This window comes from Capricornis sumatraensis, chromosome 14, assembly GCF_032405125.1.
Source record: "Capricornis sumatraensis isolate serow.1 chromosome 14, serow.2, whole genome shotgun sequence".
Taxonomy (NCBI): Eukaryota; Metazoa; Chordata; class Mammalia; order Artiodactyla; family Bovidae; genus Capricornis; species Capricornis sumatraensis.
In genome coordinates this window covers 83,801,595-83,818,013 of record NC_091082.1, presented here as the reverse complement: position 1 = coordinate 83,818,013, position 16,419 = coordinate 83,801,595, and the positions used below count along the sequence as shown (strand labels likewise).

Below are 16,419 nucleotides of genomic sequence, written 5' to 3'. Positions count from 1 at the left end.
TACTGCACACAGGGAAACTAATTTGGAAAAACATTTTTAGAAATTTTGCTTTAGAGTGGAGATATTTATTGGAAAACAGAACTATGTAATCTGGCAAACTCCTATTGAAAAGAATATTTTTGCTTACATTCTAGATAATAAAATTTGAAAGCCCCTAAAAAAAAAATGACCTTATTTTTCTGCTGAATGTTGTTACTTTCATGAGCTGTTGGAGGGTGAAGGGTTTTACCCTTATTTTTGTAGCCATGAAATTATTATATTCTAACTCTGCACACAATTCAGACCAATCCTGGAAGGTCTGGCTTTGCACCCTATAGAAATCAAATAATAGATGATGCAGAATGAAAAAGATAAAATGTAGTTCACAAGAACCTACTTTTTATGGAACTTTAAACATTTGACAAAAGTCAGTTTGGAATTTAGTTCTTATAAGAGTTCTGAATCTTTGAGAGAAATAGGTAAAAAATATTTTTTTTCAAGGTGACGTGACAGAGGCTGATGAATCAAAGCAATTCTGAAATCAGGAGAAAAAGTTAAATTTAAGTATAGGGGAACGAAAATCTCTCTACCAGTCCAGAATGTTACATTTCACATTTTTCTTTATCTTTTAGCTTAAAGAGAAGTTAAGATTAGTTAATTGTGAAACAAAGGATGGAAAGAAGAGTAGCATGTTTTCAGATGTTACTTGAAGAAATTGAAATCTTTCAAATTGACATTAAGTCAATATTAATTTGCATAGAATATGTTACTTTGAAATAATCATAATAACTGTATGCTCCATAAGAATGCCTTTTAGGGATATTTCTTTTTTAGGAATAGGTGTAACTTGAGTGAAACTTGTGGTTTGTAAGAATCAGTAACTAACTATAAGTTGCCACCTTCCCTTTTTGTTTGGTTATTTCTGTTTTTCCCTCCTCTCTTATTACATTATTAATAGATAAGCGCTATTAAAGTAATATTGCCAGGTTGTTTACTAATGTTTAAAATTTAAGCCTGAAATACAGTCGAGAGTAAGTAGATATACAGGCAATTCACAATGAAAAATTTGAAGATTAAAAAATATCCTCTTATGAGCTGAAAACATTGAACTTGATCAACATATGGTACCAGCTAGCCTCATCTCCACCCGTTCTTTTGTTATCTTGTTATTGTTGTAAGGCTTAATGACAGTTGTAAGCCATAGTTCTGGATGTGGGGGTCAGTCCACCCTGGGGAGAAGAGGAGGAGACAGCAGTGTGGATTATGAAAATATGGATGGATCTAAAAAGAGACCCCTGTAAAAGAGCGGGGCTCAAAGGAAAGCTAGGGAAGACGGAAGAAAAGACGATGGGATATGATGTGAAAATGATCATTTGAAATCTTTCCTTTCATTCCCAGCTGCCGTGTTTTGGAGAAAAGGAATGCATTTTTATGTTAAGGGGGAGCTCAAAGAGGCCAGATGAATGGTATTATTTTTTAGATATATTTTCATTTTGAGCGAGATAAATTATGTGCATTTTAATAGACTTTACATATGTTAGACTTCTTAAATCTTCCAGACGCAATGTTAGGTGTGGTACTTCATAGAAACATTTCAAGTAAAGTAAAATATTTGACTAACATTTGGCCTAATCTAAATAGACCTAATTGTAAAAATGAGTGATTGTTATATATTAAGTATTTTGACTAAATGTGATGGTAAATATTATATTTAAAGTGTGAACTTTTGGTTACTTTTGTAGCTTAGCTCTTCACATGCACACTTAAAGTTTGTTCATGCGTGTTTTTCTGGACAAAGGATGACACTGCAGCGTGTCTTGGTTGCTGCTGCTGTTCAGTTGCTAAGCTGGGTCCAACCCTTTGCAACCCCGTGGACTGCAGCACGCCGAGCTTCCCTGTCCTTCACCTTCTCTCTGAGTCATGTTCCTGGAGTCCGTGTTGTTGTCTAACCATCTCATCCTCTGCTTTCCTCTTCTCCTGTTGGCTTCAACCTCTCCCAGCATCAGGGTCTTTTCCAGTGAGTCGGCTCTTTGCATCAGGAGGCCAGAGTTAGGGTTCGGCATCAGTCCTTCCGATGAATAAGCTAGTACTAGGTAGTAACATTCATCTTTATCCTTAGCCCGTTTGATCCGAAGGGACAACAATGCAGTCTAGTGGTCATTTTTGGGGAATGCAGACACAGGGTCCTTGTGATTTTAACTAGTTTTTGATGTGTTTGTATACAATGAAAGAAAAGCCGTTGCCTGATTCTAGAGTTTGGAGAAAATTAGACTGGGAAAGAGCTCAAAAACATCGGGACAGGGCGTGTGGGCGCGGTTCCAGGGGGCAGGATGTTCCTGGTGTAGGGGCCAGGTCTGCCGGCAGGAGTGCCTTCTCATGCCTGGATGCCTCCGGCTGGAGGGCTGGAGAGGATGGTGATCGGCTTCGTGCGGCCGTTGAGTGGCTCAGCTGGGTCCTGGTCCTCACCTCTGGCTGGAGAATCCAGCTTTATCTGTGGCATGTAACAGTGAGGTTCTATTCCCCAGGGAGAGGTCAGGGCGGCAGACAGAACCCTGGGAACCCCAGCAGAGAAGGCACCGTGAAACACCCTGGAAAGACAGGAAGCATGCCGAGTAAAGTGGACGCAGACGTATCCGGAGGACACACGGGAGCAGGAACCTCGGCTTCTCGGTCAAGGAAGGGGCAGGTCCTGGCAGCCCTCAGTCCCACACGCCTCATGCCTGGTAGACACTGAATAAGCACATGTTAAATGAATGCAGTATCACATGTTGCAGAAGTCCAATACGGTGAAGACCAGGAGAACAGCGATTAAATGTAGAAACTGACAATCACTGGTGACTTAAGCTGAGAGGAGTCGGTAGTAAAAGCAGTGATGGAGACTTGCTGAGTGTGCGTTGGACTTGCAAGAAAATTCTCAGCGAGAGGAGGAAGGAACTATTCTAGGTCTGCTTCTTAGTTGGCCAAATTCTACTTTACAGAATTTACCTTAGTCTCATTTTACAAATAAGCCGGCCCTGTTGTTTATATTTACTCCCCCTTTTCCATGCATTCCAATGCAATAATATATTGTAAAGAATAGATACAAGGTATAAGATAATTTATTCAAGAGAATTACTAATCCTTGACTGAGAAAGTTTATCAAATAATGCCCCCCCCCCACTGTGTGTGTGTGTGTGTGTGTGTGTGTGTGTGTGTGTGTGTGTGTCCTTCTGGTTTATTGAGTAATATCCTTACAAGAGACTCAGGAAATTGTGTTTTCTCTCTAAGTTCATTTATGCCAAAGTGGACTAGACTAGGAATGATCAAAACTCATTGCTATTTGGTGAGGCTTGTTTGGTGACTTTCTCCGTGTGAAAAGAACTAGTGTTCACAGTTGAATTTCTTACAGAAAGACTTTGCGTTATAAGAACTAAGACCAAAATTGGCACCTTTTCTTATAATCTCAGCAAGAGGCCAAAGATTACGTCAGCAGGGAGTGTGAACTAAATTTTTATCCCACGAGATGGATGTTCTAGAATGGGTGGAGCAGAATAAGTTTGCAAAATAATAGCTCACAATATTTCTATTTAGAATTTCAAGAAATAAATCATTAAAAAAAGACACTTATGACTTCAGATTTAATTGTTGTTTGACATAGTAAAAATTGTGGGCATGTACATTTTTTATAAAAGAAAAATCTTGTATAATTTACGGTACTCTAAAAATACAAAAAAAAAAAAATCAGTTTCTGACCAACCTAGATAGCATATTCAAAAGCAGAGACATTACTTTGCTGACTAAGGTCCGTCTAGTCAAGGCTATGGTTTTTCCCAGTGGTCATGTATGGATGTGAGAGTTGGACTGTGAAGAAGGCTGAGCGCTGAAGAATTGATGCTTTTGAACTGTGGTATTGGAGAAGACTCTTGAGAGTCCCTTGGACTGCAAGGAGATCCAACCAGTCCATTCTGAAGGAGATCAGCCCTGGGATTTCTTTGGAAGGAATGATGCTAAAGCTGAAAGTCCAGTACTTTGGCCACCTCATGTGAAGAGTTGACTCATTAGAAAAGACTCTGATGCTGGGAGCGATTGGGGGCAGGAGGAGAAGGGGACGACCGAGGATGAGATGGCTGGATGGCATCACGGACTCGATGGACACGAGTCTGAGTGAACTCTGGGAGTTGGTGATGGACAGGGAGGCCTGGCATGCTGCGATTCATGGGGTCGCAAAGAGTCGGACATGACTGAGCGACTGAACTGAACTGAAAAATTTGAAAAAAAAAAATCAGTTTCTAGGTTCTTGATTTTTAGTCATGATTGCTAGCTATATTTGAATAAGGCTTTATTTTAATTACTAGGCACTTAGTCCCTGCTTTAAATTGAAAGGGATAAAAATGTCTGGCAAACTTCACAAGCAGAATGGCTAATGGTATCAGTGACCCGAGATGCTTACTGCCTGAGCCTCGTTTTCCATGTCCTCACCTGTGGCCACATAGAGACAGCTTTGGCCCAACCTGCAGGTTCCTACTGTTGATCCTGAAATAATCACGCTCTCTCCCCACCCTGGGCCCCTCTGTTACTAATAATTTTGTCTTACCTCATCCTGCCTGTGTTCCTTGAGCATTCTTTACTTGCTCTGTTGTGATCCTTGTTCTGATAGTGTTAGTGGCTCGGTTATGTCCGACTCTTTGCAACCCCATTGACTATATAGCCCACCAGGCTCCTCTGTCTATGAAATTCTCCAGGCAAGAATACTGGAGTGGGTTGCCATGCCCTTCTCCAGGGGATCTTCCCAACCCAGGGATTGACGTTGGTCTCCTGCGTTGCAGGCAGATGTTTTACCATCTAAGCCACCAGTGAAGCCCCTTGTTCTCATAAGTATCAGATGATTGGTGGTTTCAGATTTAAATAATATGCTTCACATTTAATTCCTTGGTATTTCGCTCCTGTGTGAGAAAGAATCTCCATAAGCCCTTGTTTATGAGTCTGTTATTTGAAAGAAGTCAGATGTATGTTTTTACTGTAAGTCTAGTGTTTTCAGTGGGAAGGAACAGGCATAGCCACAGGCAGCATTGCTTTTCTGCCTCAGGACTTCATTTCGAGGGCATGGAACAACCTTGGGCAGGCAGGGTTCGCATTTGTGATGACGCATCATCCCGTCTCTCCTGCCATGGTTTCCTCCCGTCTCCGCCCCCTTTATTGTTCCATACGCCAAGCTGAACTTTGGTTCTAATTAAAACATGCATGAAAGTGTTAGCGCTCAGTCGTGTCTGACTCTTTGTGAGCCCATGCACATAGCCCACCAGGCTCCTCTGTCCATGGCAATTCTCCAGGCAAGACTACCAGAGTGGGTTGCCATTCCCTTCCCCAGGGGATCTTCCCAACCCAGGACTGAACCCAGATCTCCTGCATTGCAAGCAGATTCTTTACTGTGTGAGCCACCAGGGAAGTACAATTGTACAGCGTAATTCTTCCTATGTATGGACAGTATCCACCATATAGGGCCCAAGCAGGCATCGGAACCAGGCATCTGCTGATTTTATGTTGGACACAACATAAAAACAAAGTGAAAAAAAAATGCATTCTGTGGGGAATAATGGTTAGAAGCTTAGCCTCTGATTTTAAACCCTGAGTAACATTTGCTAGCTTTGTGTCTTTGTGCATGTTACTTAGTCTCTTTGATCTCTCCCCCTGCCCCCTGCACGCACACATATAAAAGAGAATAAAACATGGATTATTGTTAGCTTTAAGTGAGATAATACATGTAAGTGCTTAGGTCAGAACCTAGTGTAGTAAGCCATTATTTTTATCATATCTTTATTGGGGTAGGTAATCAGGGGAAAAAAAGGCATTCAGACCCTTAAATCACCTTTCCTTGAACTATCTACCAAGGTGGATTGGTTCTGATGGTGCTAAAAGCATTGTTTCATATGTGATCAGCAGTTTTGTTTGAGAGAGTGAGTGTTGGCCAGGCACTGGTTAGGCTTAGGAGAACTCCAAAGGTAAATAAGCCGTCAGAGACTTTGGAGATTCATCTCTTCTGATTGATCATGTCCATTGTAGTGACCTTCTGGGTCACTACTAACTTCATCGATTTCTGGCTCCTGACTAAGGACATATTGTGATTATAATACCAGAGGTGGTTGAACAGTCTGTAACCTATATCTTGATACAAGTCCCTAGGAAAATAAAGACAGGATTATGAGAAAGTACAGTGACTTCATAATTTGGAAATGTTATAAGAAAGTCACTACTCTGAAAATATGAAGAGTAGTATTAATTGTCCATAATGACGGACAGTGAAAGAATCCCATCTCTCCTTGCTTCCGTACCTTTTAATTAGCACCGTCCCCGTGTTTAATTAGCGCCGTCCCCGTGTTTGTCTCTGTCTAGGCCACATGCTGTCTCTGGAGCACCGGGCAGTTTATCCAGCTCCCGCCTGGACCTTTCCCTCTCTGCTCTCGCTTTCGTCTTAACCTTGTACCCTGTCTTCCTGCTGCAGCCGTCCGCGGCAGGCCACCACCACTCCCTGCCATGATCGCAAAGGCCTCCTCACTGATTTTCCAGTCTTCATTCTCGTCCTTTAAAACCCATCCTGCAAATGGTAGAGCGACCTTCCTAAAATTCCAGTCCAGGGATGTCCCTCCCTTGCTTCATAGCTTTCCTATTTCTCTTAGGTCAGCTGGCCATGATTTGTTGTGCAAACTGAGGTCCTCCCTTGTTCTTTTCTCACTGATGGTTTGTATGTGGTGCAGTGCAGACGTGTGTCCGCTCGGGTGTGCAGTGAAACCCCGCATGGCCCTCGTGCCTGTAAAGATGCATTCCTGTCAGTTCAGGGAGTTCCCTCTTGCCTTTTCCTGGGTGCTTCTGTGCCAGCCCACCCACGCCCGTGGCCCCAGGAGACCACTGTTCTGATTTCTGTAACAAGAAGTCGTAACTTGGGCACTTTTGAGAGTAAAAGGGATCGCCGCTGAGAACTGTGCTGAGAAGGTGGCTATAAAGTGTTCTGGGAGAGAGATGTTACGGGGAGGGAGGTGGGAGGGGGCTTCATGTTTGGGAACGCATGTACACCCGTGGTGGATTCATGTCAATGTATGGCAAAACCAATACAGTATTGTAAAGTAAAATAAAGTAAAAATAAAAATTTAATAAAAGAAAAAAATTAAAATAAAATAAAGTGTTCTGGGCAGGTCAGCAGCGTGGCTTCCTTCCTCTTTGCGTCAGGTCAGAACTGAGTTGGTCTAAGGCCTTGGGATCCCATCTGTCCCCTACCGATTCTTCAGGCCACATTGTCTTCTCAGCCGCTCAGACTTTGTGCATGTTCCTTCCACCTCCAGACCCTGCTGGACCTTTCTGTGATAGTCTTGCCTGCGACGGGGAAGCCACCCTGCCCGCCTCTCTACCTCCCCCTCGTCGTATGGGCCTCTGGTCAGCTTCTCGTTCTCTGTTTAGGCGCAGTCTCCCCTGAGACTTTGACCACTCTGTTCCAGAAGCCCCTGTCCTCAACTTGCTTTACAGGTCTGATTTCTAGACTCCCTGGGTGTTTTTTACCGTTACCACCAGCACTCTTTTTACATTACACTGTGATTGTCTTTGATTGCTCTTCACACATTAAGTATTTGCTAAATGAATATATATATATAAACATGCATAACCATATTACTGTTTATGTGTTTCACACTGAGTTTGTAAATGTGATTTAGCACTGATTAGACTTTCTGTCGTTGTTCGTTTGCTAAGTCATGTCTGACCCTGTGACCCCATGGACTGCAGCGCACCAGGCTCCCTTGTCCCTCACCATCTTCCAGAGCTTACCCAAACTTATGTCCACTGAGTCGGTGATGCCATCCAACCATCTCATCCTCTGCTACTCCTTTCCCTTCTTAGACTTTATATCTAAGTCAGTAATCTTCATTCAACAGTCCATATCTCATAATTGTGTAATTATATTTTAGTTCTTTCAGATAAAGCCCTCAAATAGATAGTTACGATATTTCCAGACTTTTAAAAGAAACCGTGATTCTCATTTCTGCTGGGTGACTGTATAGACTCTAGGGGCCTTCAAGGCATAGAGAAACGAGTAGTACTTACTGTCCTGTGTTGAATACAGTAACTACCTAAAGTGTAGGGTCCCTGATTTATGCTCTAAAACGAAAGGTTCTGTTGTTTATTAAAGCATCAGACGAATTATTTGTCTTTGGTTTTATCCATTTGGTTTTATCGCAAGATTCACTATCTACGGAATATCAAGCAGTTCAGGCATAGTTCTGAACTAGGTTCAAGGCAGGGTCAAAAAAAAAAAAGAAAACTGTAATTTGCTTCTCTGGGACATAGCGTGTCTCATTTGTCATCCATAAGAGCAAAATACGTTCTTCAGTGTGCGATTTACCCAGTGAGTGGGAAATATTTACATGAATGTCACGACAGACATTGCACATGGTCCAGGTCTGAAGAAGATGAGGAATACTATGAATCCAGGGTCTGGCAGTGTACAAAACGGGAAAACACAAATTCCAGGTAAAGGTTAGGCTAAGTACAAAGACTGACTCAAAATCAAAGAAAAGGGAAAACATAACCCATTCCTGGAGGGCAGCGGTGCATAGAGGGTGTGTTTATCTGAGGCCACATTTGCCAGCAGCTTGGCCAGGATGGCTGGAGGGGAGCCTGGCCAGAGAGGAGACGGCTGGGGGGGTGCTGGTGGAGCAGGAAGCTGGATGTTCCTCCCCGCGCTGGCTCAGTGCCACGTGTATAGTTGGCAGTTAGCCCTTATCAGGTGCATTGGTAAATAAATACCTGAAAGAGGAATTTTTTTTTTAAAGTAAACCCCCCCTTAAGTGAAAAGCGTCTGTTGGCATGACTCTTCAAAGATATTCTTACTTCGGAGAAATAGCCAGGATGGTAGCCTGAAGGCAGCTCCTGTACACGCTGACCTCATCAAGCGTGACTTTTCCAAATGGGAGTTGAGTTGCTTTCCAACGTGTGTGAGTTTCTGCTGTGCCGCAGAGTGGACCAGCGTATGCAAGCACACATCCCCTCCTGCCCGAGCCTCCCTCCCGCCCCCGCACAGGGTGTGACTTTGCAGCTCTGACCAAGTCTGCTTCTGTTGTGTGCGATGCAGCGGAAGTAGGTGAGGATATTCAAATCTGTGTCTGTATCCACAGGCACCTATGTTAACTGAATGTGTTAAACATCTTCCAGGGAGGTAGGTAGACTATTCGGTATATTTTTTTTTATCATTTCGTGTCTTGGTTTGTTCATGTTTTGGCATAGGTTATTGGACACAGGACTTTAAATGCTGCAGTTTATTCAGTAAATATTTGTTGTGTAAGTAAGTATCTTCTGCATTTGAATTCATGTGACACTTGAGTTATTAAAACAACTAGCTCTTTAATAAAAGAGTTAACAGTTGTTGGGCTGGGATGGTGTATGTGCCTGACATTGTCTAATCATTGGACGTGGATTTCTAACTTAATCCTCATATAAATCCCCTAGAAAATTCTCACTTAATCCTACGAGATAGGTGATAATTTTGGCCCATTTTCTAGCAGCTGTGACTGGAGCGCATGGCCAGGGGCTGGCACAGGCAGGTCTGAACATCAACCCCCGCCCCGGGGCACTAGGCACTGACCACTGGGCTTTACCACCTTGCCGGCGTGTGCCTGCACACTGTGTGGGGGGCTGTTTCTAGGATCTCGTCTTCGCTCTGGAAATCGGTAATCCCCTTTCGTTTCCTCTTCTCCGCATTTAGCTGTGGGCTGGGGTCACGGGAGCAGGTCAGTTGACGGGCGTGAAACTTGTTTCTCTCTAAAAGTTGAAACATTTTTCTACCTAATTCTGATGTTGATTTAAATGGAAGTTTGATATTCATTTTTAAGTACCTTAGTTTCTGTGGTGCAAAGAAGTATTATAGGCAGTACTCTATTTCATTATATAGGTAGTTCCTTTGATCTAGAAAATGTTACTAGTTAAACTAAGGGTGAGTGAAGCAAAGGGCAAATATGTTAGTCTGAAAGGAGTGGGGAGGGTATATGGTTATTAGGGGAAAAAAGAGGGTTTTCCTAAGTGGATAATTGTTATTCAAATCATTGATTAAAAGTTAGTGTTAACCTAGGGATAAGAAACTAAAGGTTGGTAATAGAATTTTTGAGAAAAAAACTTTTGAAACCTGCTTATATATATTATATATATATATATATATATATATATATACACACTTTCCTTTCATGCCTTTTAAATTCTTTATCTTAAGTTAATGAAGGAAATATATGACTCCTTTCGTTAAGTATATGTATTTATGGTAATATCACTCTGCCCTGCTTTGAATCTAGGCCTTTTCATTGGCATCAGATTAAACAAATTTCGACTACAGAGATCTTTGTCACCTGACTGGTACACATAGAACCAAAATCCTCAAAATTTGTATTTCGACAGTACAGTTCTTTTTACAGCAGAGTGTATTTGCTGTACAGAAATAGTACAGAAAAGTAAAAAAGTCGAGAAATCCCGCAGTGATGTCAGTTAATCCTGACAGTTATTCCTTGGCTCTTAAGTTTAAAGTAGAGTATCCAGCTTGAAAACTTCAGAAGATGAGAAGATGATGTTTAAAGACGCTGTGCATGCAAGTTACTGTATTATTGCAGGTCTGCCTTTTAATGAAACGCCTCCTAATCTAACCCCCCTGTTAGTGTACCTGTGTTTCCTTGAAAGCTGAGCATCTTGCAGCCCCCTGCGGGTGCTGTGGTTCCCCGGGGCAGATCAGGTGTGGTCTGGGAATCCCAGTTCTGCACTGTGCAGCCTGCCTGTCACCGAGTAGCTCAGTGAACGTTTCTTTTAAGGAAAAAAAGTTTATTCTTCCCCCATGTAAAGCACAGATAGATTGAGCAAATACATGATATCCTAAATCACTCATTTATTTTGGGAGATAATATGCAAAGTTATATAAGCATATTTTGAGAAATATATGGCCTTTGTGAAAAATTAGCTTCAAATCAATAAGTAGAGCCCCTTTGTTACAAAATGATTCTGAACGTGTTGTTCAAATGAAGACAACTGTGCATATTTGAAAACTGACTTTACATAATATTGTGTTACATTTTCCCCAAGAACTCTGGTATAACTTTAATTCTTATCTAGTTAAAATTTGGGGGAGGAGTTTCAGGGAAGAAAACTTGATACTTCAGGCTTCTTTATAATTAATTGCACATTCAGTGGTTAGTGGGAAATGAATGGGTATGAACTCTGAGTTTCCTGTAACCAGTCTGAGGCTGGGCTGAGTGTGGATGACTGTTGCCCTGCCTGAGGTTAGTCCAGGAGAGGGCGTGGCCTTCTTCTAGGTGGTAGAGTGGGATGGGAAAGGCAGCTGGTGGGCCTTCTGGGAAGGGTCTCCTCGCTGGTAGAAAGCGCCTCCCAGGAAGCTTTGACTGCACCCTGCGGTCTGCATGTGGTCAGCCAAACTCTGGCAGCTCACTTTGTGGCCACGAGTAGGGGTGACAAGGACCAGGCCACAGACTCAGGACAGCAGGGCAGAAGGCCGGAAGACTCCTGAGCCCTTGAGGAGGATGCTGAGCCAGTCTCCGAACAAGTCCGCCTTGCCACTTGCAGCGAGAGGGGAAGGACTGCTGGGGTGCAGCGAGCGCCCTGGTCTGGTCCCGTTAGTCTCATCCCTGGGTTACACGTGCCACACAAACTAAGTTAAAGCGTCAGGACCCTTACTGGAGGCAGTCAGGTATGTTTTGAAAAATGCTCCCAAGTGATTCTTCCACATTCTTATCTTCCTTCTAATTCTTTCTGTCTTTGTATTGGGAACCTCTGGAGCGAGGTCGTTTAATGAAACTGAATAAGCAGAACTTGATTAGTGGTTGATTATGTGTGGGGCAGGGGTTAGGGAGAGGGAGAGGTCTGGACAGCCACCATGGGCTTGTGTGGGCACCGGGGATGGATGGTGCTGCCCTTCTGGCTGATAAGGAGTATGCAGCTAGAAGGACTTCAGTTTATTCATTCTGCATTTGAGGTGGCAGAACGCTCAGAAATAGGTACTGGGAGGTAGTTAGACGTGTAGTGCTGGAGTTCACAGAAGTATCTAAGCTTACAGGGGCTAAGGAATTTGGGGGTTGCAGTTGAATCCATGGGTATAGACGGTGCCGGGGCGGATGTAATTCGTGAGTGTGGAAGAGAGGGCTGCACGCACCTCAGAAGCCACCTCTCAGTGGAGAGCCGGGGCAGGAGCAGTGAGGAGGAGGGAGAGTGGTTATGGATCCTGATGGTGACGCATCTCATCTCCTCTTAGAGTTTTGTCAGGGAAATTCTGAGACCTTTGTAGTTACTGAACTCTAATCAGGAGGAACCCTTTACATCTTTGAGCTCTTCTTTAAAAGTGGATTCTTAAAGGCTTGTTTCCTTTTTTATTTGATGAATTAGATTGTTCAACAGTAATCACATGGATAAAAAGTCAATATGCCACTGTTCACACAAGCCATTCACCCTCTTCTCTCTTAACGGGCTCAGTTTGATCATAATGCTTATGAGTATAGATACAGGATTGTAAGACCAAAAAACACCATGCAAACATTTTCAGTCATTTATTTTCCAGTCAGTTTATTTGTGTAGTAGACGTGGTGTTTTTAGGGCATCTGCATATATATGTAGGGCTTCCCAGGTGGCGTGGTGGTAAAGAATCTGCTTGCCAGTGCAGTAGATGAAAGTGTCACAGGTTTGATCCCTGGGTCGGGAAGATCCCCTGGAGGAGGAAATGGCAACCCGCTCCAGAATTCTTGCCTGGAAAATTCCACGGATGGAGAAGCCTGATGGGCTACAGTCCATGGGGTTGCAGAGTCGGATACAACTGAGCACACGAGCACACACATGTATGTGTAACTGAGCGCACACATGTATATGTAACTGAGCACACACATATGTATGTAACTGAGCGCACACACATGTAACTGAGCAACACATGTATATGTAACTGAACACACACATGTATGTAACTGAGCACACACATATGTATGTAACTGAGCACACATGTATATGTAACCGAGCACACATATATGTATGTAACTGAGCACACACATGTATATGTATAATTGCCCCCTTTTTTTTGCTGTTCATAATTGCATATTCTGTGTCATTCTTTTTGTTCCTTCTGTTTTTAACATTTGACATGTTAGTCAATGTGTTCTTTTTGTAGAAAAATATTTTAGAGAATTAAGAGGATTTTGAGAACCCAGATAATTTTCTTGCTTAAGGAAATCAGGTATTTCATAAACACCAAAGCCTGTCTGGATAGAGAAAACGTAACTTTTGAAGAGTATTACCTTTCACGTAATCTGTGGATACCAATCCAGAAATGTAGCGGTGTGCATGTGCGCACACGTGCATGCATGCCTGTGCATGTGTGTGTGGGCGTGTGTGTGGATGTATGTGTCATGTCAAGAATACTGTGTGGTGGAAATATCAGAGTTCATGAGCACTTCTAAATCAGTATAAAAGTACAGTTTTCACTTAACATCGTTGTTAAAAGCGTTCAAAATGCTGTTTGCCTGTATTCCATCCCCCCTCCCGCTCTCCCTCTCGCCCTCTTTTCTCTTCCAACCTCGGTTTGAATAGCACCTGTAATTAAGGAGGAGAGCCGAGCCCTGGGAGCTAGGTGGGACTGGCGGCCATTGATCTGCGTAAGCCGGGCTTATACTGTCAGGGGAGGAGCAGTCAACTGCTGAGCTGCTTTGTCACTGACATAAGCTGAGAGGGGATTTTTTTGTCTATACTGTTTATACACTAGTCTATAGACCTGCTGGCTGGTTGAATTTTAAAGAGTGCGGAGGTTTAAAGACTTGTCCCCTGAGGGTTGCTCCTGCCAGTTGGGGAGCGAGCCGAGGCTGCTTTGCAGAAGCGTGTGTGTGTTGCTTATGGGAGGGGGGCAGGGAGGGGGTGTGAACTATTGAGCAGCTAACCGGGAAACATTCTTCTTCATTGGAGTCTTAAAATCGATGTGCAATATATTATTGATTCGGGTATATTTGGAAGGCGACAATGGGTTTTGAATATATATCTTTATTGTTACAGAAATGATATGAACAGCTTTGTGGCAGCGGCCAGGTTGGGTCTGGGGGGCAGCTGTTATAAATATGAGAAGGCTTCACTTTTTGCAGCACAAGATAAAGTCTATCAGTGCTCAGATGAACTGTCCTCTTCTGTACTGACCTGCTTGCAATTTAAGTAACTTGAATTATTTCGAGTTTAGCAGCTCTTTCAATTCCATTTAATAAAACATTGTCAGCAGTGAAACAGTTTTTTCCTAAATATGGTATTTGTGTTCATACTTTCAAATATATACGTTTATAACGCTCTTGAATCTTTCTTAGGTTTTGGCGTTGGGGTAATTGCAATGATTTTTTTAAACATTTCCACTTATTTTTAATTGAAGAATAATTGCTTTACAGTATGTGTTGGTTTCTGCCATACATCAGCATGAATCAGCTCTAGGTATGCATATGTCTCCTCCGTCTTGAATCTCCCTCCCACCTCCCACCCCTCTAGGTTGTCACGGAGCTGGGGTTGAGCTCCCTGAATCATACAGCAAATGCAATATTGCAATGATTTATTCTTAACTGATACTTGATATCAGTCTACATATTAAAAGAATGTGAGAAGTTCTGCTTTAAAGCACTCAATAATGTGTTTTTGCCTATATAGAATTTAATATTCATATATTGATTTCTCGGGTGCAGATTTTATTGGTAAAGAGGTGATAGGCAAGGGAATCTTTTTTGGAGAGATGACACTGTATTAAGATATTGGCTCTTTTTTCTTTTTAATATGAAACATCATCATATGTCTCTGCTTTGTCTTGTAAGATCACCAGGCTTTAAAGTTGGATGATGGTACCGTCAATTCTGAAGTTCAACTTTATGATAGGAGTTAACTCTAAGTTGTTTTTTCCTATATAACAATACAGATCTTTTTCTTTTACCAAATATGCGACAATTATGTCCATTTTGTTATACTTGTTAATGTATATGATTTCTGAAAGGTTTTAAAATTATTTTACAGTAACTATAAAATCACTTCAGATTTCAAAATCAGTAAGATTATTTTCTATGCTTACAAAACATGCTGAAAACGTTGTTTTTCATACTAGGAAATTCTTCAAGTGCACAGAAGAGAAGCTATGTTGTTTTACCCTTAAAGGCTTGTTTTTGCATGCATATTTCTTTAAGAGGGTGAGATTAGTGTTACTGCTGTTGAATATACCAAGAGTTCAAACTATAAGTGTGTTTCTCTAGCTATAGAAAATCCTTTTTTCCCCCGAACGATTTTACTATGGCGCACGTTGAGTTGTTACACCTCTCAGTAATTCATTCTGCTGCCAACCTCATTCCCTTTTCTCTGCCTGCATTTTAATTGAAACAACATTTATGTTTTGAGCCAGGATCTGTCAGAAGTCCCCGTGGCTAGCCTGTGGTACCAGTAGCAGCAGACGCAGCTTACCCATATGGTGCGGTGCTTCTCGTAAAATCCATATGGCCTTGTTGAAGGGAGTCCCAGCGGGGACGTGAGGGGTGTTAATACCCTCAGGCCAGGCCTCTCCCTCCCGGGGCTTCCGAGGCATTGTCAGCACAATCTGCCGAAGCACACACTTAATTCCTTTTTAATAATCAATTATTTTAATCTAGGAACCTCTGCTATTTTTCTTTAAAAAAAAATAAACTTTTTTCCCCTAAAAATGTCTCAAAAGAAGTTTTAACTGCATCTTTAAAAACATTCTAAAGCTTTTTTTAAATTTACATTCACAGGAAGTACTACAGACTGTGCCAAAGTTCTGCTTCCCCTTTGACGTTGAAAGGTACAGTATAAGTCATCGCTTAAGGTAACCGGAGCCCGCCTTACAAGCACTGTAGAGTTATTACTTGTGTCTTCTCTATGAAATGAAACGTGCTTTTCCTCACTGCCTCTAACAAAAAACACAAGAGGTTCAAAATCAAATAATATTTGAAATGGAGAAGGCTTCTAAACCACCATGTCTTCTGTTGTTCTCCACTGTGGCCAGTTGGGATTAGTCTCCAGGTTCCATTTCTTCCTTTTGTTCTTCAGGTACATATTGTAAGCACTCGGAGGAAAAAGAACATTCGTATGTCCTTTATCAGAGCCTTAGAATTGTGTCTTTTAAAATTAGATGTATACGTCCTAGTTTCTGTGTCACTTCACCCTGATTGAAAAGACCATCTGTGTGATATTGTAAAACTCATGACTGGTTGTCTCCCACAAATAGCTTTATAGAAATAGCGCAATATTACCAAAGGCTGCACAGACACCCTCTTACCTAGCAGTTTTGAAAATCTCATTATGTTTGTATTTTACTGAACAAACGCTGAATGAATAGAGTATTACCTGGGTTGTGGCAGGAATGCTGTAGCATATATAGCTCTTTGAGCATAACACAGACCATTTATTGTTTTTCATGTGATT

At 42.1% G+C, this 16,419-nt stretch overlaps 1 protein-coding gene across 1 annotated transcript in view; it reads left to right on the top strand.

The window, feature by feature from the left end:
- Positions 1-16,419, top strand: part of DENND1B (DENN domain containing 1B) — a 214,897-nt gene that overhangs the window by 95,454 nt on the left and 103,024 nt on the right. The window contains exon 4 of the mRNA XM_068985972.1: positions 15,747-15,796. Within this exon, the coding sequence (XP_068842073.1) occupies positions 15,747-15,796 (50 nt within the window). The remainder of the gene's footprint in view (positions 1-15,746; positions 15,797-16,419) is intronic.